The sequence below is a fragment of the Mycteria americana genome, chromosome 3 (assembly GCF_035582795.1).
Source record: "Mycteria americana isolate JAX WOST 10 ecotype Jacksonville Zoo and Gardens chromosome 3, USCA_MyAme_1.0, whole genome shotgun sequence".
NCBI classification, from domain to species: Eukaryota; Metazoa; Chordata; class Aves; order Ciconiiformes; family Ciconiidae; genus Mycteria; species Mycteria americana.
The window spans coordinates 131,412,522-131,439,430 of record NC_134367.1 but is presented as its reverse complement, the minus strand read 5'-3'; the positions used below and the strand labels follow the sequence as shown (position 1 = coordinate 131,439,430).

Sequence of the window (26,909 nt, the reverse complement as noted above, 5' to 3'; positions counted from 1 at the left end):
TCTTTTTTTATACACATAAACCTCGATTTGCTTTTATTCATTGGCTGTGTTCAACAGCTTTGTGCATAAACTAATTACCAAAGTTTGGAGGGTCACTGACCTTTTCAAAACAAAACAACGCTAACTGTCATGCCCTCACTACACAAAAAGAGGAATTGTTAATGATTTCTTACTTTTGTATCACTAAATCTTTATCCTCACTTTCATGCTCTCTTTTTTCACAAGGGTACATAAAGACCAGACTCCTTCTAGACGAGGCTGCTTTCTAGAAAGTAAAATTTGATGAAAATCCTTCATAAAGATAACTAAAGTGCAGTTCAGTCACGCAGAAGAATGCAATGTTTGGTAATTCTTAAAATCACTTTAACGCATTCAGTAAAATAATTTTCACCACAAATGCAAGGATAACATCGTGCCATACTGCAGTTCTTTAACAACTGACAAAAAAAGGAAAACATACAGTCTTAACAGAAGCTCCACAAATCTGAACATTTCAGGCAATTTTGCTAAGAAGCATAAGAAGAAAATGTACTTGTTTGCTCAAAATATCATGGATAACTTACCCCTTACAAGCAGAAAAAAAAAAACCAAAACATTTTGAACACCACTTACCCTGAAAAGCTAAAGCAACACAGTTACAAAATTGATTGCAGCATCCCCCGTCAATATTATGTCGCTATTTTATATCATTATTTGCTGAAGTTCATCACGTTTAACTGTCAGTTGTATCCCTTCCCATCCCTTCTTTCTGGTACGCATGTGGATACAGGCTTTACTCAAAACTAAGGAGCTGAGGATGTTGAAAAAACCTGAATATTACCTCTCCCCCATCCGATCTGCCTGTTCTGTGTAACAAAAAAAGTTCTTTTGAGGCAATTTTCCACTCTGTTCAGCCAAGCTACTGACTGGCAGAGGGGATGCAAACAGACATCAGGATAGCAAGCCCCCAGCAGGGCCCTGTATCTTGACTTTCTACTATGCAAGTATGTAATTGTCACAAGGTTAGAAAGAGACTGCTTTTCAAGTAATTAGGCTTCTCTAACAATCTTCTGCAAAAGCTGGACATTGACTATACTCGCTTTGACTACCAACTACAGTACAGCCCTGATTATTCCAGCTTCCCACTCCCTCAGTATTCTTACATTAAAGTAATTTCCTTGCTCCTCAGGCTTTTTATTCAAGTAGCTTCCCTTTAATTGCTGCCCTCCTTTGTCTCAAACAAACGTCCCGCCTGCATCTTTCTGGCCTTTTGCAACTTAGGTCTCTTCTCTGCAGGTATTCTGGCACTTCCCTCTCATTGTGCACGTGCTTGAACTGGAAGAGTTCTCCCAGTACAGCTATATCTACTTTGGCACCAGTTTAACAGGGAAAAAAAAATTACACCCTTAAACAAGAAAATTACAGCAGCAAAGCTCGAAAGTATTGACTCGACCCGATGCAGCCATTTAGTAAAGTTTTAAGCTATTTCACCTATATTATCCCCATCTGGAAGTTGTTCTTCTGATCAGGACAAAAGTCAACCAGAGGATTACAAACCATTTACTTAGACAGTTCAGACTCAGCCAGTTTTGCTCAACGTAAACGCGAAAGCGCGCACATGCATCAGTCTAATGGCAAAACAGGGATGACGAATGGCCTGAAACAAAACACCTTAAACCAAACCACCTGAATTCACAACGCCTCATCCAGAGTTATCTTTCTCCACCATCACTGGGATTTTTCCTGGTATCATCTGCTTCCTTTGCCTTTGTATACTTCTCTCACTAAACATTTCAGTGCCCACTCTGCTCATTAGGGTTTATTAAGAATTGCTATACACTGCCAAAACACGACAGTTATCCCCATACGTCACCCCATCACCGATTGCAAAGCAGACGGTGAATTGCCCCACTTTTCTCCTGAGTCTCCACTTCATTCCATCTGTGTCTCAACTTACAGTTCAGTCATAATTGGAGATACAAGTGCTTCATTACATTTACTGCAATATTAAATGGTGTTCCTTACTTTTTTATGTCTTCCAGGCTTGTTCTATACCACAAAAATCTTGCTGGCACTACTCTATCCCTAAAAACTTGGGGGGGGAGAGGACAGCACAACACAACCTAGCCGCAGAAGTACACCAGCACTCCCGCTGCGTGCTTTGTCGATGTCCAGCCCGGCGGCGATGACCGTCCCGTCCCGTCCGGCCTCGCCAGCGCTCCCCGAGGCTCCTGCCAGGCGGGCCGCCGCCCCGCGGCTGCTCGGCCCTCCACCACGCTTCTGCAGTACGAAGGAGCGGCGGCGGGGCCGGCCCTGCTGCGCCAGGGCAGGGCCTCTCCTTGGGGAGGACTTCCACCGGCTGAGGTGCCGGGCAGAAGCGCGAACTACCTAGAGGCTCGTCCTGACAGACGATATTCAGAAAAGACGGACCAAAACCGGGTGAGGCTCTTCGTTTTCTGAAAAGCCGACGCTACGGCGTGTGTCAGTCGGTTACAGAACCTCGGAGAGACCTCTCCTCCGCCAGCTGAGTGCGAGCGCACCGCACCTGCAGGGCGGCCCCTCGAAGCGCTCCCCGGCTCCGCCACAGCCGTTAACGAGCCCGGCGCTGCCGCCGCCCTCCCGCGTTGCGGGGCCAGGGCGGGGGTTTCCACACAGCATCGGCGCTTCCCCGCACCCCCGGCCCCCGCCACGTCCCCTCACCGCTCGCTCACTACTCACTCACTCACCGACCGCCTCCCGCCAACGGCCCGGCTGCCCCGGATGTTGATGCGCGGCGGCCCGCCCCGCTCCGCCCCGCCCCGCCGGAAGCAGACGTGGCGGCGGCGCTGCCTGCCGCTGCCCGCCCGCCCCGAGCCGCCGGCCGGCATGAGGGGGTGCCGGCACCGGGCGCCCGCCCTGGCCCCGACCGTGCCGCGGGCGCTGCTCTGCGGCCTTCTGGCGGCGGTAGCGGCGGCGGTGGTGGCGGCGGGCGGCCGCGCTCTCCCTCAGCTCAGCGACGACATCCCCTTCAGGGTGAACTGGCCCGGCACCGAGTTCAGCCTGGTCGGTACCGGGGCGGGGGTGTGTGTATGTGTGTGGGGAGGGGGTGAGGGCTCTCTCTACTCACTCCTCCTCCGCAGTCAGCCTCACGGGAGGAGCGGGACGGTTGTAGCTGTCACAGGGTAACCCAGGCGGCAGGAGTTAGGTGCGGCGGCCGGAGCCCCCTCACGCTCGGCGGTTATTTTTGAAGCCCCCCCACGCCCCAGAAAGGGTGTTTCAGCTCGGGGTGCTCTCAGCACAGCCTCGCTGCTGCCTGCCTTCAGCATCAGCCGGTGCTTTGGCTCCTGGTGGCAAGCAGTGAGTACCTACACCCGCACCGGGCCGCAGGGTGGGGGCTAGGCCGTGGCCGCTGGGAAGATCCCAGGGCAGTCTGTCCTGAAAGCCAACGTGGGAATGGCCGGCTGCGAAATGTCATGGTTGGGGGGGAGTTTCTTTAATAAAGGTCTTCGATAAGAATAGGAAATATGTAAGCAGGAGCAAGATGAGTGTGGAGGAGAGCGGGAACGCCGCTGGAGGTAGAAGGATTGAAGCGAAGGAGGAGGCAAGCAAATACTAGCAAGCCACTTCAAAGCTTAAATGAAGCCTGGTCTTGTGGTATAATTAAGACCCAGGGTATACTCTGGACCACCTGCCCTATGAATTAACTGTACTGCTCATGAGTTCAGGAATATTTCTAACAAGTGGCATTAAAAAAACCCCACCTGAGTAATCCATAGTTTGGTTGTTTTCTTAGCCTACAACTGGTGTCCTATACAAAGAGGATAACTACATTATAATGACCACTGTGGATAAAGAAAAATATAAATGCATACTTCCGCTGATAGCAAGTGGCAATGAGGTAAGTTCAGTCAAGTCTTTTTTGTAATTATAAGCTGTAGACAAGTCTTTACAGTATTTTTTCAGTTACTTTTTTTTTTCCCAAAATAAAGACCTTTTTTTTTTCCCTGTGGAAGGAAAATCACCTGTAGAATGCTCCACAATTTCAGTTTTATAGTAGATGCCTTCACTTTGTATTACATGCTAGCTCTGTACTAAGTGGGGCCAGTCTGAACAATCTTGAAGTCCCTGTCTGGCAACAAATGACTGCTGTAATATTCTGTTTATTGCTAGGTCTATTGCTGATTGGGAAATTCTTGTATTTTAATATTGTCAGATTCTAGACCAGTAAACAACTATAATGGTTGTTAACGCTGCTATCGTAACTGCTGTATCTGAAAATACCATCCCAGCAGCGCTTCTACCACCAGTAATATCAGCTTTATTCTCTGTCATCTGTTCCTTAATTGGAAATCTGAATGCGCAATGTGGTGTTAAAATGAAAAAAAAAAAAGTATATAAATAATTTGTACAAGAGAAGGTAGATTGAGGAGGCCTTTGGTGAGGTTTCTCATCGGTCATTTGTTCCTCTAATGGTTCACTTTTTTCACACCGTGAGAGCTTGCACAGACAAGCTGTGCTCCTGTGTTAGAGACCTCAGTGTTGACTCAGCCCTCATCCTTTAAGTGACGGACAGTACGGTCGGTGTAGGTGAGAAATCTGTAGTACTGAAGAACTTTGTGTGGAAATCTCTTCAATGGCATGCACACTTATAGAGCAAAAATAAACTTCCACAGTATTAGTTATGCTTTTTTGATAATTTTTTTTTAAATTATGTAAAAGCTGCGTGATGTTCCAATTATACTGCACCACTACGGCATCAGCATTGACTAACAAATGAAAAGATTAACGATGCTGTCTTCCTATTCACACACCAAGCTGCCGCTCTGGACATGAGCAAGTTGAGAGCTCCTGCTCTTTTGCCACGTGTGTATTTTTTAAACCACAAAACTTTGTGACTTTTATTTGCCTTTTCTTACTAAACTAAATTATCTTTTTTTTTTTTTTTTCTAATCACCACACAGCTCCTTCAGGGCAGGAATTAATGAGGTTTTGTACCCTTTAATTTTGTGATATGAATTTTTTTTTAGGATTGCAAATGAATATTAACTAACCAAACTACTATTAATTTTAATGTAATGAAATATCCTTCTATTCTAGGAAGAAGAAAAGGACTATAAAGGTCCTACTCCAGGAGAATTGCTGGAACCTCTTTTTAAGCAAAGTAGCTGTTCATATAGAGTATGTTACTTCTGTGTTGATAATTTAAATGCTAGTCAAAAGTTTACAATGCAGTCCATTTCAAGGTTTAGTGTAGTAAACTGTTTGGATAAATATGTCTCAGACTTCAGGTACTAATTTAATCCAAAATAAGGTCTCTACAACTTTATGACTATATCTTAATATTGCTGATAAAATTCTATGTAATTGAAGATGTCAGGATTCAAATAGATCGGGTTGCTATAGTAGCAATTTAAAAATGTGGATTTAAAACATTTACTTCCAGGAGTCAAGCCATAATGTGTGACAGTCTAATGAAAAGCATTTCTCAGAAAGTGTTGGAAGACCAAAGCAAACATGCTTCTAGATATTCTGAAAGTTTTCCAGTTTTTCATCAACTGTCGTCCCAATTCAAAGACTCATGTCTTATATTACAAGAACAAGCCTAATACCAAACAAGCTGGTACGGAGAACCAGAGAGAGCGAAAGTGGCCAAATATTATACCTACGCAACATCCCACACAAGTCCTCGAGGAAGGAAGGGTGGGTCAAGCGCAATTGGTAAACAGCCCGTATCTACAGCAGTTGCCAAAACCAGTCTGTGCGGAGTCACTACAGCTTAGCCTTAGTGATTTTGGGGCAAATTTAGTCTTTACATCTTAGTTAATTTTTTTTCCTTTGTGTTATCTGTGTGAAATTTAAGGAAGCTTTGCCTGTGGTGTTTATTTGGAACGTCTTCAAAATGCTTGGGGAACACGGAGACCATTCACTGTGCTATTGTTTTTGAGGGTGCCCAAGCTCATCTGCTTGGGCTGTGTTTCATTGCTGCAAAAGCCAAAATTGTGGGGGGATTTTTTTTTTTTTTTTGAGGGGGGTAATGTGTCTAAACAGGTTTATTTATTTATTTAAGATTGAATCTTACTGGACTTACGAGGTCTGCCACGGAAAACACATCCGTCAATATCACGAGGAGAAGGAAACAGGACAGGTAGGCTTCTTAAAATTGAGTAGTCTCAACCCCCTTTTCCACTGGCATGGTCATGCTTAACTCCTCTAGAAGACTTGAATTCCTGTACACTTGAACAAGTATGGAAAAAGGTAACTGAAATTTGTTTTAACTTCTTTTGATTGTAGAAAATAAACATCCAAGAATACTATCTGGGGAATATGATGATTAAGGACCCATTAACAGAACCAGGTTTGTCTTGGATTATTTTATTTTGCTGATGCTAATTAATTGTTTGGTTTTTAATTATTACTGTCTGAGAAATATGGTGTAGAAAACTGATTCCCAGTGCAATAGAATAGAATTTTGTAGATTACTCTTTTCTTTTTCTTTTTTTTTTTTATTTTTACAAAATGTATTGTTTTCAATTCCTTTTCAGCACCTTACATTGCATACATCCTGTCAGTTTTGCCATGCTGTCTAATTGAATAGATTAACTAATCTGCAATAGTTAGTGTCAGGGAAAGAGAATACATAATATAAGAAATGGAACCAATATGTGACAGACCAGACTTTGATAACGTAGCCTGTTGCCACTCTTGTTTTGGGCGGGGAGAAGCGTCTTTCAAACTGTGAGCAGAGGGCAGAGTGTGTAGCACATCTTGGGCTGTGCTATTCTGTAATAAAACATAGTCTGTGCACCCAAACACTTACAGCCTTTGCAGGTAGGTTTGTTCCTTGGAACTGTTTGAGTCTTTTTTGGGGATTCTGGCACAGACCTTCAGAAATACTGAAGTGCCTAAAGCGGGGCTTTGGTGGGAAATTAGGTAGCTAAGCCCCAAATTCAAACTGCAGTTTAGAATAATTAATTTTCTGAGCGCTCGCATTTTTTGCCCATAAATTATTGTAGATGCTGGAAGTTCTTGTGGTCGCACCTGCCAATATCTGCCTTCCTGGGTGAGCACTTTGGCAGTATATTAGTCCAAAGAACTCTTGAAAATCCACAGACTAAGCATTCATTCATCAGAGTTGATAGAAACAATAGGAAAACATAATCTAGGTTGTTTGTTTTTTTTTAATTCTAGGCTAGTATGTAAAAGGTGGGCACCACTGTTTTTCTCTTTCTAAAAGTGATTAACTTGAATGCCTCAGTCTTGGAGGGGATTTAGCGCTATTAATCCCATTCCTTTGAATTCCTACCTGCAGCCTTCAGTTAGGTATCTTAGTCCCGAAGAGGAACACGGCTTCAGAAACTGCGTTGTTTGGCGTTTCTATATTAGTGAGTTGCAGCGCTTGTTTGTGCTGTAACAAAATGTTTAATTTGAGTTACCAATTCTTTTGTGGGGCTAGATGCTGAAGTTATGCGTGATGATACTTCAAGTCATCATATCTGAGTCTTTCAGGACGTTGACCCTCTGCTTAGGTGGCAGACTGTATTCTTTCTATGCTTCCTGTACAACAATTCACGCTGCTTCTCTTAAAAAATAGATGGTTTTTCAAACTATTGTGAGCTGAATCCACAAGTGTGATACAGTAAACTCGGAAGAGCTGAATGGGTGACAGCAAAGCAGAGTGGCCTTTTGCTCACCTAATTCTGAATGGAGTCCAGACTATCTCCTGAAGCAGTTCAGAACAACTTGCAACCCCTGCCCCGTAACAAGGTTTACTCTCGTGATCATTAGTGTGGCATGCAGTCTGGGCTCGCTTCTTCCTGCAGGTGTACCCTCTGAGGCTGGCTAGCGGGTGGGCTGAAGTACTTGCCTGTTTACTGTCCAGCCTGTAATTCACTCACTTTGAAAAGAGTAGTCAGCTACCCCTCGCAGAACAGCAGTAGTGACGTGTTCTCCTGCCCTCAATGGCCTTCCTGTGGTGCTAGGGCTGGATTTGGCCTGTCCTACAAACTCAAAATTGTTTCAAGACTATGCTAACTCATATTTTGTTCTGTTTGCTCTGGACCCCAGATCACTGTTTATTTCCTTTCTTTCCTCTTTTGCACCTGCAAGTTCATGACATTGAATCTTGGCAGCGTATACACAAAGTCCTAGCAAATACACAAAACATACAAACTTCTCTGTATATAATTTCATTTTATTTCAAGTTCACAGACTTTATGCTTACCTCGTTCTTAATTATTCCCTAGATCAAGAAGAGAAGGAAAATCCAAAAGAGAGTGCAAAAGAGGCAAGTGAAAAACATCTATTTTAACTTTTGCCGTCAGTAGTGGAGGCAATTTATACCTGATGAGATTATGTAATTAGTTCCCTACAAAAATGAGTATCAAAAAATGAAACTCTGTTCCTGAGCTGCACTCTTCTTACTTTTATCAGTCCCAGCTCGGAAAGCTTACTTAGTCTAGCTAGTCAAATTTGTTGCCCTTCTACTTATTTACATTAAAGTTATGCTAATCTTAAATGAGATGAATTATATACTCTTCTGCTATGAAGACAATACACATAACTGCGAAGTCACATTATGGTCTAGTGACAGTTATTTTTCCAGCTACATCAGAGATCCTAATTCCCTTAATGACACTTCCATGCATTTTGGGTAGGGAGAAATGCTTAATAACAAAATCCTACAGCACGGAATCCTGAAAAGATTTCTTAGCTGACTTGATGACCCGTCCCATAAAATCCTGTGCTTCCCTGAGAACTTTTCCATTTGTTTAGGCCCCAAAACTCAATTCTGAGTTACTAACTTTATAACAAAACAATGGAAATACCTGAAGCCTGTTGGAGTTTGGAATTGGCAATAGCAGATTTGACCTGTAGACACACACGCTCCTGCCTTATTTCCAGTTATCCTTCGTTTTAATTCTGAAATGAAATTTTTGTCTACGTGTTCTTTGTAATGCTGATTTACATAGCACAGAGTGGTTCTTTTGCAGTGGATCTCGGAAAATATACATGCCTGATAAGCGTTTTGAAGGTAGTTGGGGGAGCAGACCCAAGTCAGAATGTGGCCCATTCTAATGGCAGTGGCAGTTATGCCTTTTTGAAATTAAAGAAAACTAGGTTCTTTGTAGTGTAAGGGGTTTTTTGTTGTGGTGGTTTTTTTTTTTTTATTTTCAGAGGAAGTTAAGTCTTTTCCTGACTTTTTTTGACAGTATTTATGATGTACATACAGTGTCTTGGTTTCAGTCCATAAAGAATTTAGACTTGCTGTTTGCGTGGAATCTCCAGTCATGAAAGGGAAAGAATACATAATGCAGCTGGGTGGTGCTTAGAGTAACCAAAACCTGCTGCGACTAGAGATTTATCTAAAGTCCTACTGGGGTGCCTTTCAGTCGTGCGCAAACAACAGCTATCTCCATTTAGGTTTCTTGAACAGTTACCTTCAATGAAATGCGTCGGCATAATTTTTAAGGAAAAATCAGTTGTTTCATTCAGAAAGATAGAAAGGGAAGGCACTGGTACCCTGGCACTGTCTGCTCTTTTGTACACAACCAGAATATATCTTTATTTCCCACCTTTGACTGAATATTGAAGTATAGAGTGGATAAGTGACTGGAAGCCAAGGAGCACCCGAGCGATTAAGCTGCCGGCGTGTTCATTCTTTAACCTCACGAACGTCCCATCACTTCATTCGTGATGGAACAGTTTTCAGGAGAGAGTCAGCAGCCTATGACAGGGTAACAGGGTTTGAAAACTGAAGTAGGTAAGATACAAAAGGGTCCCAGGTCCCTGGGTTAGTGTCCTGACCACAGAAGGCACCACCGCCTTTTAGCACAGTGCCCGATTTGTTGTGCACTGAAAACCTTTACTAGCTCAAGCAACACAGGTAGAAAAAGGTCTAGTTTGTGGGTTCCAGCACGGCTTTTGCACAAACAGAACTTTTGGTACCCAGGAACTTTAGCTGCTTCCAAGATAGGAGCCAGGAGAGGGACTTTTACCAGTTTGGGGAATTAATTTCTTAAAGTGGAAGCTGGATGAAACATATGAAGGAACAAATCTGAAGAGAGCTTACATAAAGTGTGTACAAAAGTGGGATTTCCCTTGCTTATATCATTACCTTTCTGTTAGTCATGATAGCAGGTGGCACGGGATCCTCCGGATAAGGAACAATCCAGGCTGGGTATGCTGAGCCGTGTAGTGCAGGTATCAGGATGACTTTGCAGGGGCGTTTTTAGATTCTTCATGGCCTGGCACTGAAGTGAAGGTAACGTGCCTGGCCAGACCTGAGCTGAGTCTGGCAGAGCTACTGAAGTCTCCCTGTCCCCTAGACTACAGGGTGAACACAGCTGACTTGATGCTCTTCCAAAACATGGCACCCCGCTGGCAAGCTTTCTTCGAACTGAAGCATCAGGCAGCCTGCGCAGAGAAACCAGCTGCTTTTGCAGCCAGAGCTCGTGTGGCTCAGTGCGTTTGTGCAGTGCTGTGCTGGAGGTAATAAACCAGAACGTGTTTGGATGTTGCAGAAACACCAAGTAACTACACAGGGGCTGGTTTCAATCCAGTAATGCAGGCTCTGTGCTGTGCAATAATATTTTTCATTTCAGAAGAGTCGAAGGAGCTTTACTGTGATTCTTAACTTTTACTTTCTTTCACCTAGATACCTACTAAAAATATAGAAGGGCAGATGACCCCATACTACCCTGTAGAAATGGGAAACGGCACACCTTGTAGCTTGAGACAAAACCTACCCAGATCAAGTACAGTGATGTACATCTGTCATCCAGAAGCTAAACATGAGATTCTTTCAGTAGCGGAAGTTACAACCTGTGAATATGAAGTGGTTATATTGACACCTCTGTTATGCAACCATCCTAAATATAGGTATGGTACTCAAATTTTGGCTAACCTCACTTCCAATTTTCATCCATTTCCATGCATGTATGTGTTTATGTAAATCATATCCAGCTGTGGTTTCTGGTACAGAGCTGTGACACTTGTATGTACTTACTCTGGCAAGTGCAGTTTTGCCAAGTTTTCATGTTAAGTTGCACAATATTTGCATTTTGTAAGTCTCTAGTGATTGATCCCGTACGAGAAGCAGATGGGAAGCATAACTTTATTTTCAACAGGTAAGTTTCTAGCCCTGTCATTCTGGAGAAACACAAATGAGGGCATTAAGGCTGCAGGCAGATCTAGAACACGCTGTCTCCTCTTAGTTTGTCAAGGTCTTGGGGGATTGTCTTCACGGTATTCAAAGACTGCAGACTGCATATGTGCATTATATGTGTGCATAGACTTCAGCTTCTCTAATTTCAGAAAACAAAAGTAGGGTCTTCAGCCATAACCTTAGCATTTATTTTAGCAGTCCTCCCAACTTAAGGAGCTCCCATGTGCCTCTGTCCTGCTCTATTGCCTTACCTTCAGCCGTATAAGTCATTTTCATATGACGAATTCACAATTTCAGTGTTATTTTCCAAAAATCAAGTTTAGGATCTCCCACCCCGAATTGTACCATGCATCTAAGGGATACCCTTAGTCTCAATAGTACAGATTTTTGACCTTTCAAGGGGTGTAAACAGAATTGCAAGGTGAATATGATGTACAAATGAAGGGGGAAATAATGGACAGGAGTTGTGAATTTCCCATGTACACAGATGTCAGAACAAGCGAGTACTTAATCGCTGCTCTGAAATAGGCAATGATGTCTAAAGGACAGAATCCTCAGTCATGCATTTTATAAACACCAGTTGGAGTAAATAAGTTATGCTATTGTTAAATGTTTAGTATCAATTATAAATTTTCTCACGTAGATGGGTTTGGTAATACTATATTATCTGTTGCACTTACCTACTGCACTATTTGTTTAGTATATGAATCTTTTAAGCCTCTGTATCGGTTAAAAAATAGAAAGTGCACAGGCAAATTGTTCTATCGTTTGGTAAGAATAAAATCTTGAGCTGCTGCCTCCTTCCAAAGGGAAGGCATGGAAGGCTTCCTGGCCACTAGCAGGAAATACTTAAACATTCAAGATCGCTATTCTCCCACTTACGTCATCTTAGTAAATAAAGATAGGTGGAGATAGCAGGCTGGGAATGCTGCTCAGTGTCAGCAGAGGTAACACCAAACAAACCTCATTTTAAGTTAAGTGTGCTTTTCCTGTCATGTATTCCTGAAACAGCACTGAGCAGTACTTCAGCCACCAGCGCTTTTCCTCTACACCCATTATCTTACCCAATAATGCACTTGCATTAACTCAGCAAAAGTATATCCATTAGTTCTAGTTGTTGTTCTTATTTGGGTATAATTCGACTTTCTTTTAAATTGGTGGGAATTGGGGACAGGGAGGAAGGCCGTGAAAAGTAATATGTCTACTGTAACTATTAGTCTTAACATTGTTTAAATAAAATTCAGATAAAACTAGGCTTCTTTGGTACAGGGCTTATTTAATCCAGAGTGCAGTTACTATTTAGGAAACGTTTTCAGATTCTTTTAGCTACAGCGGTGATTATTCTACCACTACTGCAGTGTATTACAGACTCTTCCTAGGAGGACATCACAAAAAGCCACCTTGCCTCTGAGGCGGTATCTGTGTATTTGTTTTGTAAATAAGCTTTCTCTAAAGAGGACCTTTTCAAGGAGGCGAGCAATGACAACTGACAAATGCTTCATTTGTCAGTATGATTTGCACTCTGATGTTCGCTTTCCTTTACTATTTTCTGTTAGGGCTCGTTCAGTGTTTCAATGAGGCCTTCATTTGTGTAAACTAAGGAGAAAGCTGCGTTAACTCTGCTTCATCTTTTTTTCTTTCCTGAAATAAGCTGCTTTTTGCAGACCTAGCTCATGAAGAGCGTGATAAAGGAATAACAGACATATATGCAGTATGAAAAGCCATACGTGTCAGATAATATAAGAATGTATTATTTTAATTATATAGGAACTGCATCTATCAAGTTTAACCTTTGCCATTTCCTAGCTTCTGAGAGAGTTTTGTGGAGCCTTGGCACTACGTTCATGGTACACGTACAATGCAGTTTGCCATTTAATATGCAGCTTTTTCCTTTTGACAAAGAGGGGTTAGATTGCATTGCCAGTTGTCTGGCAGCATTAGGAGTGAGACTGTGCTGGGCAAAAAGCGTATTTACATCAATTGTAAGAACAGTGTAGCTTTGGCTGAGATGGCAAGTACAAGAGGAAAAAATACAGCCCTCAGCCCAGCTCAGTCAGAAACTTACAGCGATAAAAAAAGTATGTCTTGTCTTTAAGGCGTAATAAGTGATGCATTGCGAACTTGTTTGGACAGGTTCAGGGCTTCCCCTGTGAATGACATCTTTTGCCAGTCTCTGCCAGGATCCCCACTTAAACCCCATAATCTGGAACAGCTGGAGAAACAGCAAGAAATGATGAAGATGCCTTTTAGAAGGGTTAAGGAGGTAGGATTTCTTTACTTTTAAATAGGGGAAAAAAAAAAAAAGTATTTTCCATTTTGTAACACATACAACTTTCAGTTCTGTGGAAGAAGTTCTCTTATCCAACTTTGTAAGACCACGTCAGTCTTTCAAACTGTCTTTAAGCTTGTTGAAATCATCTGTAACTTACCTTATTTGGAAGGAAAAAACAACGAGTAAGTTTGGGCTACTAATTTAAAACTTTTGTAGCCTTCGTAGCCTACAGTTTATAAATGTCTTAAGTTTTGGCTTTTGAACTTTTTTCAGCTATGCTGAAGACAGTGGAGACAATGACAAAATGCTTCCACGCTTTTTCCCACAGCCTACTTAACTTAGCATTAAGTAGCTTCATATAGTTTATAAGACTTTGGAAGGGACATAAAAAATCTAAACGGGTGTATTTGTGTCTACTTTAATTTCAGGAAGAAATGCATTCAACAAAAGAAGAGAAATTTTCTTCCATCCATAAGCCTGTTGCTGTTGGAAGCCATCAACTGTTAACTGTGGGAACAACCCACATCTCCAAGTTGACCGATGACCAACTCATAAAGGAATTTCTTAGTGGTTCCTACTGCTTCCATGGGGTGAGAAATAAAGCTATGCCTAATGAATTAGCTACTCCTTAATGGCACATACTGGTTTATGTATTTGTTTAGTTTTTCCATGAACTCTGATAGTTGCATTCTTATACATACAGTAATTGCCTTTCCCTGCATTGATAGAGGGAAGGCTTATGTACCAAAGTCTATGCCAGAAAGGTATCTTTAACCTCTCTGTTGAAATTCAATGTATTTGAGCAGACAGTGAAAAAGTAGCTCATGAGAATTGTTCAGGGCTAATTTTGTTAATGAGAAGGAAGAAAAAACCTGATAAAACTTACTGAGAGAAAAAGCAGCTGAAGTTTTCCCTGTCTGTGAAAGAGCAAAGTGTTTCTTTAAAAGATGAATAGGGGATATACAAACAGTTTAAGGAACTGATAGTCCTACGTGGCTCTTCCAAGAGTCTTTGCTTAAACTCATTTATTCCATTCCTTGCCTATGTCAATTAGTCTAATAAGAGATTCTCTCTCTCAGTGCAAACCTTGAATCAACATATCTAATTAATAGGTATGGAGTTTTACAGTTAAAATAGCCAGTGGTTTAGGGTCTGGAGGGAAATGGATGTGGCTGTTTTGGGGCTTTTGGTTTGGTTTGGGGGTTTTTGTCTTGTTTTAACGCTGAGATTATACCTCTCCCTAGGGTGTTGGTTGGTGGAAGTATGAATTCTGCTACGGCAAATATGTTCATCAGTATCACGAGGTATGTTTAAATAGTTATGTTCTGCCACTAGATGGCTGTGGGGGGAAAAAAGCGTTAGAGAATCTGTCTACAATTCGAAAAAAGCAGCATCTTCTTGGCTGATCAACATCTTGGGTGTAAGAAGTTGGATTTCAGAAAAGAAATCCTGTGTGCTGCCTCAGTTTACGCAGGGGGATGTAGGTACCATGTCAGGTAGAGCACAGTGATAATCAAAGCTGAAAAATTGGGGGGGGGGGGGGGGGGGGGGGGGGGGAATGCTCTTCTGGTCATTGAAACACTTTTATCAGCTCGCACAGCCTGGGTGGCTGTTCCGAAGAGACCGTCAGCTTGACTCTTGTCCCTAACACAAGATCAGTCGTGGTTTGTCCCAAATGCAAGAACAGGTTATGCTGACAGCAGCAGACTTGCTCTAGAAATTACATTCTACACGTCATTAAAATATCATCACTGCTAATCATATAATACAAGGTGTAATGATCAGCTTTTCCTTTTTTAGGATAAGGAAAGTGGCAAGACTTCCGTGGTTGTGGGTACCTGGAGCAAGGAGGAACACATTGAATGGTCCAGGAAGAATGCTGCTAGAACCTACTCTCTTAGAGAAGACGGCACACAGACCGTTAGGTACGGTGGTTACAGTCGCCCTGATTACTGCTCTGGCTATCTCTTCCTGAATTGGTCTCATACGTGTCAGGGAGCAGAATAAATGCTAGGGCCCACTTCTGCAGTGTGTGAATATTGAGCTGACGAATAGATACAGTAGACTGTCAAGAGCAGTGTGTATAGATTTCCCCCCCAGTCGACATGCAACATCAGAAAAGGTAGTTCAACACTTTGGATATGATGCAGAGAAAAATCTCCCAATGGTGAACAACTATTTGCTTCTGCAATAACTGAAATACAGCATGTTACTTCTTTGTTTTGTATATTAGAGTTAAATATTTGGAGAATGATGAGATACTGTACCACACAAGTTAGCTGTGTGCTTAAGAACTGTGTGCTTAAGTATTTCCAAACTTTTTCATTTCCATCTTTTGTGGCAGGATGGTGTCTCATTTCTATGGAAATGGAGATGTTTGCGACTTAACAGAGAAGCCAAGGCAGGTGACTGTGAAATTGAAGTAAGTTAACTTTTTTAGTCAACGCATGTTTTGTGTCTCTGCTTCCTGTGTCAGAGGGGAAAGCCTCTGTTGTCTTCATAAAGCTCAGAAAGCAATGACTGTTAGCTTAGCAAACATGCTATAGAGACTAGGGAAATGTGTGTTTTAGTTCTGTGCTCATAACATGCTAAACACAACAAAATTTCTCTTCTGTTTTCAGATGTAAAGAATCTGATTCCCCTCACGCTGTGACCATATACATGTTAGAGCCTCATTCTTGCCAGTACATCCTTGGGGTATGTATTCCTTGAGTTCCCTAAGACCAGGTGCCACCCAGCAGAGGACGTCTCCAGGTGTATGTTTAAAATAGCCCCTTCCTTCCAGTGACTCTCCACAAAAGATTCCTGTAGTGTATTTCAGCCCATAGACGTAGCTGCTAGACAAGCGCTGCTGTTTGTTCGACTGCATTTGCTTAGAGAAAGGAGGGTCATTATTAATTACAGTAGTTACATTAATAAGCTACAGAGCTCATACCCAAAAGTAAAAAGCACTTACTAAATTTTACAAAGCAATGCTCAAGTACTGTGCCTCTTGCAATCGGTTGTCATTAATCTCATGATCTCTGTTGCAATCTCTTGTAAAAGTTTATCAATGATTTCGTAGTCTCTAATGTTTTGATCTCTTTATGTTCAAGGTGGAGTCTCCAGTCATCTGTAAAATTTTGGATACAGCAGATGAATACGGGCTCCTTTCGGTGCCCAGCTAAAGTCCAGTCAAGCCCATGACGCAAGCCATACCTGTCAACAGCCTCGCTGGCGTTTTCCACGTTAACATCCCGTCTGTGAGATGACAAAGGCAGAGAGAAGCTTTCAGCCAACCGACCTCACCAGCAGAGTTCTGTAAGATGAGGGACTCGTGAACCACTTTGTGTATAACTATGTGTATATAAGAGGTTATCGATAAACTTTTAATGATTAAAATCTTGTCTTGCACTTCCTGTTTGACTTGCGTATGGCACATTCTACAATGATCATCATCATCATTAGAGTATAAATTTATCAACTTCAAAAAGGCAAAATAAACAAGGTCCAACGAGGACCTTCAACTGCTTCAAACAGGGAGTTCAACTGCCAACAGAATGAAAAAGCGAACCAACACTTCTTGCTCAGGAGCCTTCAGCAGCCGCTACAATGCTAAATCGTTCTACTGCCGTAATTACGTTGTCCAAACACAACCGTTACCTCAGTTTGATTGCTTGGAACTGTATTAATATTGCAGTCCTTCCTCCTGTTACCTTACCTCACCCCCCTTCGACTGTTATTTCTTCCCCCAGGACTTTTCTTCCAGGACTTTCTTTTTTGTTTGTTTGTTTTGTTTTTTGTGGTTTTTTTTTTTTTTTTAATATTAACACTGTAGGGTTCATTTTAATATATTTATTTTGCTGAACATTCTTACTGACATCAGTCAGAGTTGCTGTTTTGCTTCTAAGGATGCTAAGGTACGATGCTAGCGATTGACAATCACCGTTTTTTGTGGCAGAGTTGTCACTGTTAGCTGGACCTCTAGACTCCTGCTTGTCTGTATTCAGCCACGTGTGTTGGATGTGTCCCTGAGTGGTTTCCGTTTCAGTGACAAAGCCTTGGTACATCCACCTGCCTCTTCATGGACAATTCTAGGTTGGAGGTCCGTTTTCTGGTAGCGTGCCTACCTTGCAAATAAGATTTTTGGTGCAGGCATATGAAGTTTTAGTCTGCTGGCAATATACAATCCTAGAAGAGAATTGAAATATTACTTAACAGCAGTATCTCAAGTAGATTTCCGTTATACTTCTAAAAGAGTAGTTTTTAAATAGGTAAGAGAAAAAGTTTGCAAATCACTGGTGTGTAGCTACCCCCTACCCTACCCTCAAGGGCTTCCTTCCCTCAGGAGAACAGTGTAGGGCTGGCAGAAAGCCATTTCAGTGCTTTTACCAGGTGTGATGCTGATCACTTGTTTTGTGGATGAGTTACTCCAAAAAGCAGACGAGAGGGATGTGTGTGTCTTTTAGGCGCAGTGCCAGCACGTGCCCTGCGCCGAGCAGGCAGTGGAAGAAGCCCAGAAACAGCGAGTTTACAGCTGAGAAAGCTTACTGAATGCTCTCTCTTCATTAAGTTCCACCACAGTGAGCTTGAGACCACCGTGTAAGGTCTGTCATGAGGCGTGTGCTGGAAGGGGCAAAAGCTGGGCAGCACTTTGGTCTGTAGCAACGGTGTATGTTCAGTGCGTTGATCACATGTGTAAGCCCACTACGTTTCCTCTTTTTTTAAAGCCATTGCACAAGGTACAGGAATTTCGTAGCTGATGTCAGACGGAAATCTGCCATTTAGCATATGACTAGTTGAATACTATCCAAAATACCAAGTTAAACTGCTAGACTGTTGCAATATAAGAACCCATTTTATTGTCTCCTATAGTAGAAGAAAACCAAAACAGCAGCAGCAGGATGATACAGCATTTAAATTCAAAGTCATCATTCCTGATCACATCCTTATTTCTGATGGCTTAGCACTGTGACAGAGGAAACTGAAAAGGAGGGAAGAGTCTTCTACCTAGATTTTTTTTTTCCCCCCAATCTTCTTGTGAAGCATTAGATAAATAAACAGAAAGTTACTTAAGTTTTAATCCTTTATTTAGCCAATAGCTTTTAGAAAAGAGAAGACATTAAAAGCAGTGATCTCCTGACTTTAGATCTTTAACTTAGTTTCCCTAAAGTTCTTTTACTTGCCTGAACAGTCAACTGGACCAATCTTCTCATTAAGCGTCTGGTATGAATTTGGGCCCCGTGCTGACCAAAGTTTGTCTTTGGCCACACACAAGCAACTTGTTGCACAACCCACAAAGCTTCAGGAAGGGCTCCCCACCTCGCTACCAACCCAGCTTCGGATGAGCGTTTCAGCAGCAGCTCCTCCAGCTGCACTGTTACCCCTTAGCTGCCTTAATCCCCATTCTGGACTGCCAGAGGTGTCACTCGCTCAGCTCCACAGCAGCGAAGATGCATCCCAAGTCAACATACAGTAAGAAAAAATAAAAACATGTTTAGCCTTAGCTAACGTAACCTGTCTTTGAGATGGGCTGGCGGAATCCTCTCATTAAGGCTCTGGCAGCAGGTGGAAGTATTAGATTTGTGCAATCCTTTGTGATTTTTCTTTTGCATTGAGGCTGCCCCGTATCTACTTGGCTGCTCTTAGGAAAGGCAGCATAGACACAGTCTTAGCGCTGGGCTGAGCTCTCGAGCACCAAGAGCTCAAGCCCCAGGTTTGATGTGGCCGTACGTGCCACGGTGCCCCACTGCAGAACGCAGACGTGTGGCCTTGGTTGGGACAGGGTCAGACTTCCTCAGCATCCATCAGGCTAGGTTATATTACAGGGAAGAGAAACCACAACACGCTAAACCTTCCTGTACACCCCTCAGTTGTGGTAATTAGATCAGAGGAAAAGATAAGAATAGTTATTTTGCAGAAAGTAAACAATTCCACTTCCCCCCAGAGGAGGGAAATCTCCAGCGCTATGGGGAAGCACAACCTCTTTGACTAAGCAGCCACAGCACCTCGGTGCGCCGCTAATGCCAGCTTTTGCCATTTTAAGAGCAAACCACGCTGTTGCCAAACCCATGAAATCTGTACCCAGTTCTGCATATTCCTCAGCCGCTACTTCCCCTTGCACAGGAAGCAATGTGCTCACAGATGTTCCTACCCTGTGTCCGAACTACCCGCAAGCGTACAAACCCACAAAGATAAAGAACGTGCTTTTCTCTTCTGCCCTCTCCCATCTCTCCCCGATTTGGGAGAGAACCACCGAGGGGGGGAGCAGGGAAGATGCATGCAAAAAACCCACAGGGCACGACAGACCATGAGTTTATACTGCTAGAAATAATTAATTCCAACATAATTTTATGTTCTAACAGATTTGAATCTGAAAGAAATGTGCAATTGAGAGTACCTTGCTGCTTCGACCCTCTCCCAGACAAGCCCTGAGGTGCAGGAACCTGTCAGTACCAAAAATGGGGAAAAAAAAGCCTCTTCTGGTATGCAGAAAGCACAAAGCAGAAGGGGAGGGCTGCAGGTTCCTGTGCTGGTCTGCTTAGATTTATGCCCGAGATATTAAGCAAGTTTGCTTCTCAGCCTGAGAGGTAGAGTTGTTTCCATGCTCATTTAAGAATCAGCCACGTGGAAAATAACGTGAATGGCAGACAGGAAATTTGCAGCAATGGTACTGATATCATCGGCAATTAGTCAAAGGGAAATACATCAAAGGAAAGTAGATTTGGGAAAGTGAAACATGCCACTTAGACAAGATATTTCCTTCTATGAGAAGAGTTCAAAGAACGAGCAACAAGCACTTAACAAACCCCCTAGCTTACCTGCACAGGAATGCTTAAAACTCACTTGGGGGCTCCTCCTACACCACCCAAACCAGTGTAAGAACAGCAGTGCTCACTTCTTGCCAAGAGCTGCTGACTGACTATCAGAAAATGAAATCAGAATTTTCTATAGGAGATAAGAGTCATGTCATTATTGCTATGCCTTTATTTGCATTTCCACTCGAAGACACTGCTCAAACATAGCAGCCGTTAGACTTCAGACAATAGGGATTCATTCTAGAGCTCATTTTTAATTGTCATTTACACTCACAAATCATTAATTAGCTGCAAGACCGGATCAAAAAGCAGAGACATCTGTCTCAGCTGATAGACACGGCTGAGAGGAGTCAGTGGCTCAACGTGCGAGGCGAGAGTCCCTGAAAGTTTCACTTAGCTGAAGGGGTGAAGAAAGACGATCAGTCTCGGAAAGATTTTCTCGAGTGCTAAAGAAATGTGGGGTATTTTTCCCTCTCCCTGCGCAGAGGCAGACATGTGCATTTCCTGGTCATAAATAGCTTATCTGTACAGCTATACAGATACGACTTACAGTTTTCATCCAGCACCCAAATCTAAGCCCACCCTAATAAGAGAAGCTCCTCTGAGGTCTGGTCTCCTGAGGGCTGGTGCTCATCCTCTCTGGATTTGAGCAGCTCTTGCACAGGTTCAGCTCTCCTCCCTTAAATTACATTTCCAGCACAAAAAAATATCCCCTGCAGAGAGACAGTGAACGAGTGGAAGAGCACCTATTTCAGGAATGAAATCTCTTTATTGAGTCCTTCTGGGGAACCACGACCCTGCCTTGGTTCTGCTCTCAGCCGCGTTGTGTGTACTTTCCCTACTCACTCACACAGACCTTCCTCATGTGCTGCTCTTCCTCCACAATCCCCAAAATAAGAGGTTGCCTTCCAAAAAAGGAGGAGAATAAATTAATACACAGAATGCGTGCTGGATGAAACAAATGTTAGAATAATGCCAGCACAGCCTGTCGGTAGAATAACCATTCTTGTACCGAAAAATACTCTTTTTCACTTTGTCACTTCCAACCATGATTTACTCTCGCGGCCAGCCGAAGAGACGCAGTTTGATGGGCGCTGTGCTAGAATATAGCAGCTCCATCTTCCCAAAGGGGGAACCACAGACTGAGTTTCAAGAGCAGCACAGCTGTATTTAGATGAAGGAAGGAAGACTCGTCAGGGAGAAATGGCTGTCTACAAGAGGTCACCCCAACCTGAAAGCAGGAGCAAGAATCTTCCCCGACATGTCCAAAATGCTCTTAATTTCCTGTCTCTTCTACTAAAGCAAGCTAGGATCTGTCTGAAGAATGGATGACTTCAGGGCAATTCCCAGAACCTGCCGGGGCAGGAAAGTGTCCAGTCAGACTAGAAAGGGAGCACAAACAACCTTGGGGTTTTCCAGTGCCCCAGGAGTGGACAGTGGAGCCTCTGAGTTATTGCAAGAGTTTCCAGTCACTGGCAGTTACACAAGAGTGGAAAAAAAAAATCAATATCGGAAAAAGCAGAGCAGATGACAGAGCTCTACACCTTGTGCAATCTGTTGACTCCCCTTCTGTTGGCATCCCGAATTGAACTAGCTGCACACAAAGAGCGCATCTTTCAAGGCAGCACTACAAACACTGAGAAAATCTCCTGTTATTTTTTTTCCCCTAGTTAAAATGCACAAAAGGTACAACTCGTCACTTTGCAGGAGCACTTCTGGCGTGCAAGACCTCGTATTCACACATACGACAGCCCAACACAAAAACCTCCCCGTCTTAGGAAACACACCCCACAACAAATCACTTTACGGGAGTAAAGCAGTTTTATAACTCTGTGGTCACGCTTGGTGCTTCCAGACCTTCCCTGCGATGCTCAGGTAGGAGCCAAGCCAGCAGATACCGTGGGACGACACCGTTCACAGTGTCTAAACGTTAAAACAAGCAGCTTCCACCTTCCATTTCCCCCTCAGCCATGGGCTGACCAGCTGCTGGTACCGGCACAATGGGGAAAACTTTACGGATTTCACCGGGGAGAAGCATCTCTGGCGCAAGCCGCCTCCGCCAGCCTCGCAGAGGGGAGCGGGGCTGCAGATGCCGCTTGTCCCGGGGCGGTTCCCAGGGGTGTCTGGCCCTCCCCACCCCGCTCCTGGGCTACAAAAGGCAGCGGCAGCAAGTACCGGCAGGAGAGCAGCGCCCAGGAGAGCGGGTAAGAGAGGGGAAGGGGGACGGGGAGGGTGGCTGGAAGTACGAGGGAGCTGATAGCTGTCTTCCAGCCTTAAATCTGCCATGCTTTTAATGCCCCAGGGTCTTGCTTACCCCTCTGGTGCAGCGGGTCCCGGCTGCAGGTTATTCATGCTTGGTGCGAGGCGTGAGTTAGGGATGCGGGGTGGTCTGGCGGGGTCCTGCGGGCAGCGGAGGGGCCAGAGCTGGGAAGTCGTTGGGGTCCCTTCTCTTCAGTTCAACTGGATGGTCCGAGTCTGGTGGGCGGCAAAGGGGACTGTGGTAACACCAGGTCGCTCACCTGAAGGTCTGCACCTGGGTTTTCACATAATAAATACGAGATACGGACCATAGGTGTCAGGAAACGAGTGACAGAGCCGGGGCAGGAGAGGAGCTGGGCAGCGACGCTACGAGGGAATGGGAAATCTCCAAAGCTGAACGATACGCAGGCAGTGACCTCTCCTGGTGCAGGCTGCCTCATACAAGCCTCCGAAACTGTACTTCAAAGCAAATTTACTCTTTTCCTTACTCTGACAGGTAAGGCTAAATAAATGGGCACCGGTAAATTCTTGGCAGAGAGCAAACCACCAAGGGGATGGGATCACAAGAAGATAGGTGATCACACAGTTACATGGAGCTCCCTGCCACCTTACTCTTGAATACGTTACTTCAGTGGCTGAACAGGTTTTGGATGGGTCAGACTTAGCTGGTTGTTGTGCGCCAGGACGAAAGACGTAAAACCCGAGTCCCAAGCAGTGGTTACAAAAGCGCATTTCAGATTATGCAACGGAAAGATGCTATTGCAAAGGCTGCTCACTACCTGCCTGGGGCTGGGGGGAAGGAATAAAATAAATTAAAAAAAAAAAAATTTAAAAAATCATTTGGACTTTATCTACAAGGATCTGAAATGAATAGCGCTCTCCTTCAAATCGTTCTCTGACACCATCTTTTAGCATTGCCTCTTAAAAATAATAACGAAGCGAGATGTATTTTTTATGTAGATCAAAAGGGATTCATAGATACAACTAATGAAACCATTTCTGTACTTGCAAGTAAACTAGGATTTTTTTTAAGGGTATTCATTAACACAGAGCATATTATAATGATGGATTTTACATTTCTTTTCTCCAGGATGAGGAACCTTACCGGACGCCTTCATTTCTACTTCATTTCTTTCTTATTCAGTAGAGCAAATGGATTCCTAGCTCTGAGAACACCTACAGCCTATGCCTTCCCGTTTTATAACTACTCTTACTTAAACCTCTCTTCTGTATCAGAAGCGCAAGCTCCAAAAACAGCGAGAGCTCTCAATTTCTCACATAACGTAATTGAAAAAATAACCAAGAGAGACTTGGAAGGTTTTGACGCGCTGGAAGTTTTAGACCTTTCCTACAATCGGATTAAGGACATTGAACCTGGTGCGTTTGAGAGTCTGCTCAGCCTTGTTTCTCTGAATTTATCATTTAATGATAAGAAACTTCTTGTATCGGGTCTTCCACCCCACCTGAAGCTCTTACCCACTAGGGAAGCCTCAGGGTCTTTACAGCTTTATAAGCATTTTGACAAATCACCAGAGGCTGCTCTGGAGCCTTCTGCATCCGCCGAGGAGCTGCCACATTCGGGAGGTCCACCTGTCCTGCAAAATGTTAATCTGAGGCTCAGACGAAGTACAGAGAATCTTCTTCGAAGAGCAGAGAAAAATCTAACGGTCTCTCCAACAGCCACATTAAGGCCTAATCTCTGCGGGGCACCAATAAATGGGATACTCGATCTGTCAAACAGCAAACTCTCTGAGGAAGAGCTGACATTAAAACTGGATCCAGATCTCTGCCAAGCTCAGCTGGACAGTATTTTGGAGCTTGACATTAGTCACAGTCACCTGGAAATGGATCTTCTATCACTGTTCGTCCTGTTTTTGCCAATGAAAAATGTGCAGTCCATTGATGCCAGTTCCAACAAATTAACAATTAACATTCTAGATGTTGAGGCATTCTGTAACTTCCCCTTCAGCAAGCTTTTGTTTTTAAATATTAGCAACAACCCCATAAACAGCTTGGATACGCTGTGCCTCCCTTCAACCATCAAGGTAATTGATCTGTCCTTCACAAACATAAGTCAAATACCCCAAAATTTTGCTAAAAAAATGCTTAACTTAGAAAACATGTATGTTCAAGGAAATCACTTCATATATACTGTACGTCCAGAAATCACTAACGAGGTTCAAAAATTTCCCCCTGGAACTGTACATATTAACGCCATTTCATTTGTCAGAAATGAGGCTGGTACACCCATCGAAAGTCTTCCGAAGAAAGTAAAACACCTGAAAATGTCCAACTGCTCCATTGTAGAACTGCCAGAATGGTTTGCTGGCACAATGGAAGAATTATTATTTTTGGATCTCAGCAGCAACCGGATTTCTGTGCTTCCTGACTTACCTACCTCCCTGCAGCATCTCGACATAAGCAACAGCGATATTAAAATAATACCCCCTAGTTTTAAATCTATCTCCAACTTAACAATACTTAATATTCAAAATAATAAAATTACGGATATGCCTCCCGAGTATTTCCCGTTGACTTTAAAAAAATGTGATATTAGTAAAAATAAGTTGAACATGTTGTCATTAACCGACGCCCTGAAGAAACTCGAATATCTTAATGTTTCTGGAAACCTCATCACCAGACTGGAACCCGCCAGCCACCTTTCTGCGCTCGCTAATCTGGACAGTAGTCACAACCTAATTTCAGAACTCCCTGATCACTTTGGGAAATCTCTTCCAATGCTGAAACATTTTAATTTATCAGGGAATAAGATCTCCTTTCTACAGCGTGGCTCTCTCCCAGCTTCTCTGATTGAGTTAGACATTAGTGACAACGCCATTACGACCATCGTGGAGGACACTTTCGGCCAGTTAACAAGTTTGAGTGTTTTGACTGTTCAAGGTAAACATTTTTTTTGTAACTGTGACTTGTACTGGTTTGTGAACGTGTATACCCTCAACCCACGTTTGCAGATAAACGGCAAAGGAAATCTCAGGTGCAGCTTCCCACCAGACAGACGGGGCTCGCTGGTGGAGAGCAGTAACCTCACGCTTCTGCACTGCTCCCTGGGCATCCAGATGGCTATTACAGCTTGCGTTGCCATCCTGGTTGTTTTGGTGTTAACAGGCTTATGCTGGCGGTTCGATGGGCTGTGGTACGTGCGAATGGGTTGGTACTGGTGTATGGTGAAGAGGAAGCAGTACGAGAAGAGGCCAGAAAACAAGCCCTTTGACGCCTTCGTTTCATACAGTGAACAAGATGCAAACTGGACGAAAGAGAATCTACTGGAAAAACTGGAAACTGACGGATTCAAGATCTGTTACCACGAGAGGGATTTCAAACCGGGGCATCCTGTACTTGGTAACATTTTTTACTGCATAGAGAACAGCCATAAAGTCCTTTTTGTTCTCTCTCCCAGTTTTGTAAACAGCTGCTGGTGTCAGTACGAACTGTATTTTGCTGAACATCGGGTCCTGAATGAAAATCAGGATTCCCTCATCATGATTGTGCTGGAAGACCTCCCGCCCAACAGCGTGCCACAGAAGTTCAGCAAACTCAGGAAACTGCTGAAAAGAAAAACCTACTTAAAGTGGAGCCCTGAGGAACACAAACAGAAAATGTTCTGGCATCAGCTAGCAGCTGTCTTAAAAACAACCAACGAACCAATCGTGAGAGCAGAAAATGGATCCGCTCAGGATATGTATGAGATGGAATGAGATATAAGTACGTGTAAAGGTTGTGTCTGGAAAGTCTGCGGTCAAATAAAAGCGTTTCTGTGTTTACCTCCTGCAAAGGCTGCTGTGTTGCAATGGGGGTTTGTCTCGGATCAGTCCCACGAGAGGTTACTAGCGGGTTTGCAGCATGCGCGTTATTCCGTCCGATAGCAGAATCCACTATCCAAAGGGCTGAGACCTGAGCACTGCTAAACAGCCTTTTCTTCCTGGGTGCTTGACTTTCTTCAGCTATTTCCAGCATTTCTTAAAATGCTGTGGATGTCACCTGAAAGGAAGAACAGCTCGAGTCACAGAGCATGTCCTAACCGTCTTTTTGAGATTATTGCAGAAATTATGAAAAGCGATGTCATTCAAAGGTAAAGCTGTAGTTCAGATTCTCGGTTCTAGTACGGCTTAAGATGGGAACACAGAGTGTGTACATGTAAGAAAAACACAAACCACGACACTACACAGGTATCATTTTCCTTCTGTGGTTTAGCGAGAAAAGATTAAAGACTGACTTAATGCAGCCATCTGAGAGATGCAATTGCAAATCCACACTGCTACATAGTTTGGTTTAAGTAACTGGTGGAAGAGATCAGACCTTAAAATCTTTTATAATTACAGATTAACATAGACAACCAGACAATCAAAAAAGAGCCAGCTGCGCATGCCAGTCTCTACTGTTAAATAAGTGGTGTGAGCTTTATTTAAATGCTGTTATCACAAACCTCTGAAGAATAAGC

The 26,909-nt window shown here is 43.3% G+C and overlaps 3 protein-coding genes across 6 annotated transcripts in view; 2 read left to right on the top strand and 1 right to left on the bottom strand.

The window, feature by feature from the left end:
- ASB3 (ankyrin repeat and SOCS box containing 3) overlaps nucleotides 1–2,756 on the bottom strand; it is a 32,271-nt gene extending 29,515 nt beyond the window's left edge. The window contains exon 1 of one of the 2 annotated variants that reach the window (XM_075497046.1): nucleotides 2,706–2,756. The gene's annotated coding sequence lies outside the window, so the exon portion shown is untranslated. Of the gene's footprint in view, nucleotides 1–2,697 lie in introns of both variants that reach the window. The other variant, XM_075497044.1, reaches the window with a different exon arrangement.
- An 18-nt stretch (nucleotides 2,757–2,774) lies between these two features.
- Nucleotides 2,775–16,789, top strand: ERLEC1 (endoplasmic reticulum lectin 1). Of its 3 annotated transcripts, XM_075497048.1 has the most exons (14): nucleotides 2,775–3,021; nucleotides 3,752–3,856; nucleotides 5,056–5,136; nucleotides 6,026–6,103; nucleotides 6,250–6,313; nucleotides 8,202–8,242; nucleotides 10,613–10,836; nucleotides 13,256–13,385; nucleotides 13,823–13,984; nucleotides 14,639–14,698; nucleotides 15,195–15,319; nucleotides 15,739–15,816; nucleotides 16,016–16,091; nucleotides 16,490–16,787. In XM_075497048.1, the coding sequence occupies exons 1-14, from the start codon at nucleotides 2,845–2,847 to the stop codon at nucleotides 16,559–16,561; spliced, it is 1,473 nt and encodes a 490-aa protein (XP_075353163.1). In that variant the 5' UTR covers nucleotides 2,775–2,844; the 3' UTR covers nucleotides 16,562–16,787. The 3 variants fall into 3 exon arrangements, with proteins under 3 accessions (XP_075353163.1, XP_075353164.1, XP_075353165.1); XM_075497049.1 differs by lacking the exon at nucleotides 5,056–5,136; XM_075497050.1 differs by lacking the exons at nucleotides 2,775–3,021; nucleotides 3,752–3,856; nucleotides 5,056–5,136 and adding an exon at nucleotides 5,418–5,658 and having other exon boundaries at nucleotides 16,490–16,789.
- Nucleotides 16,790–22,299: 5,510 nt separating this feature from the next.
- On the top strand, nucleotides 22,300–26,234 carry LOC142407470 (toll-like receptor 2 type-1). The gene is made up of 2 exons (XM_075497035.1): nucleotides 22,300–22,395; nucleotides 23,541–26,234. The coding sequence occupies exon 2, from the start codon at nucleotides 23,542–23,544 to the stop codon at nucleotides 26,164–26,166; it is 2,625 nt and encodes an 874-aa protein (XP_075353150.1). The 5' UTR covers nucleotides 22,300–22,395; nucleotide 23,541; the 3' UTR covers nucleotides 26,167–26,234.
- The last annotated feature ends 675 nt before the right edge of the window (nucleotides 26,235–26,909 follow it).

What these genes read in the sequence shown, in the direction of transcription:
- ERLEC1 (XM_075497048.1), top strand. Translation starts at nt 2,845, where the DNA reads ATGAGGGGGTGCCGGCACCGGGCGCCCGCCCTGGCCCCGACCGTGCCG. An exon ending in TGCAACCATCCTAAATATAG is followed by an intron (nt 10,837 to 13,255) that starts GTATGGTACTCA and finishes TTGTTTGGACAG; the next exon opens with GTTCAGGGCTTCCCCTGTGA. An exon ending in GTTCCTACTGCTTCCATGGG is followed by an intron (nt 13,985 to 14,638) that starts GTGAGAAATAAA and finishes ACCTCTCCCTAG; the next exon opens with GGTGTTGGTTGGTGGAAGTA.
- LOC142407470 (XM_075497035.1), top strand. Translation starts at nt 23,542, where the DNA reads ATGAGGAACCTTACCGGACGCCTTCATTTCTACTTCATTTCTTTCTTA.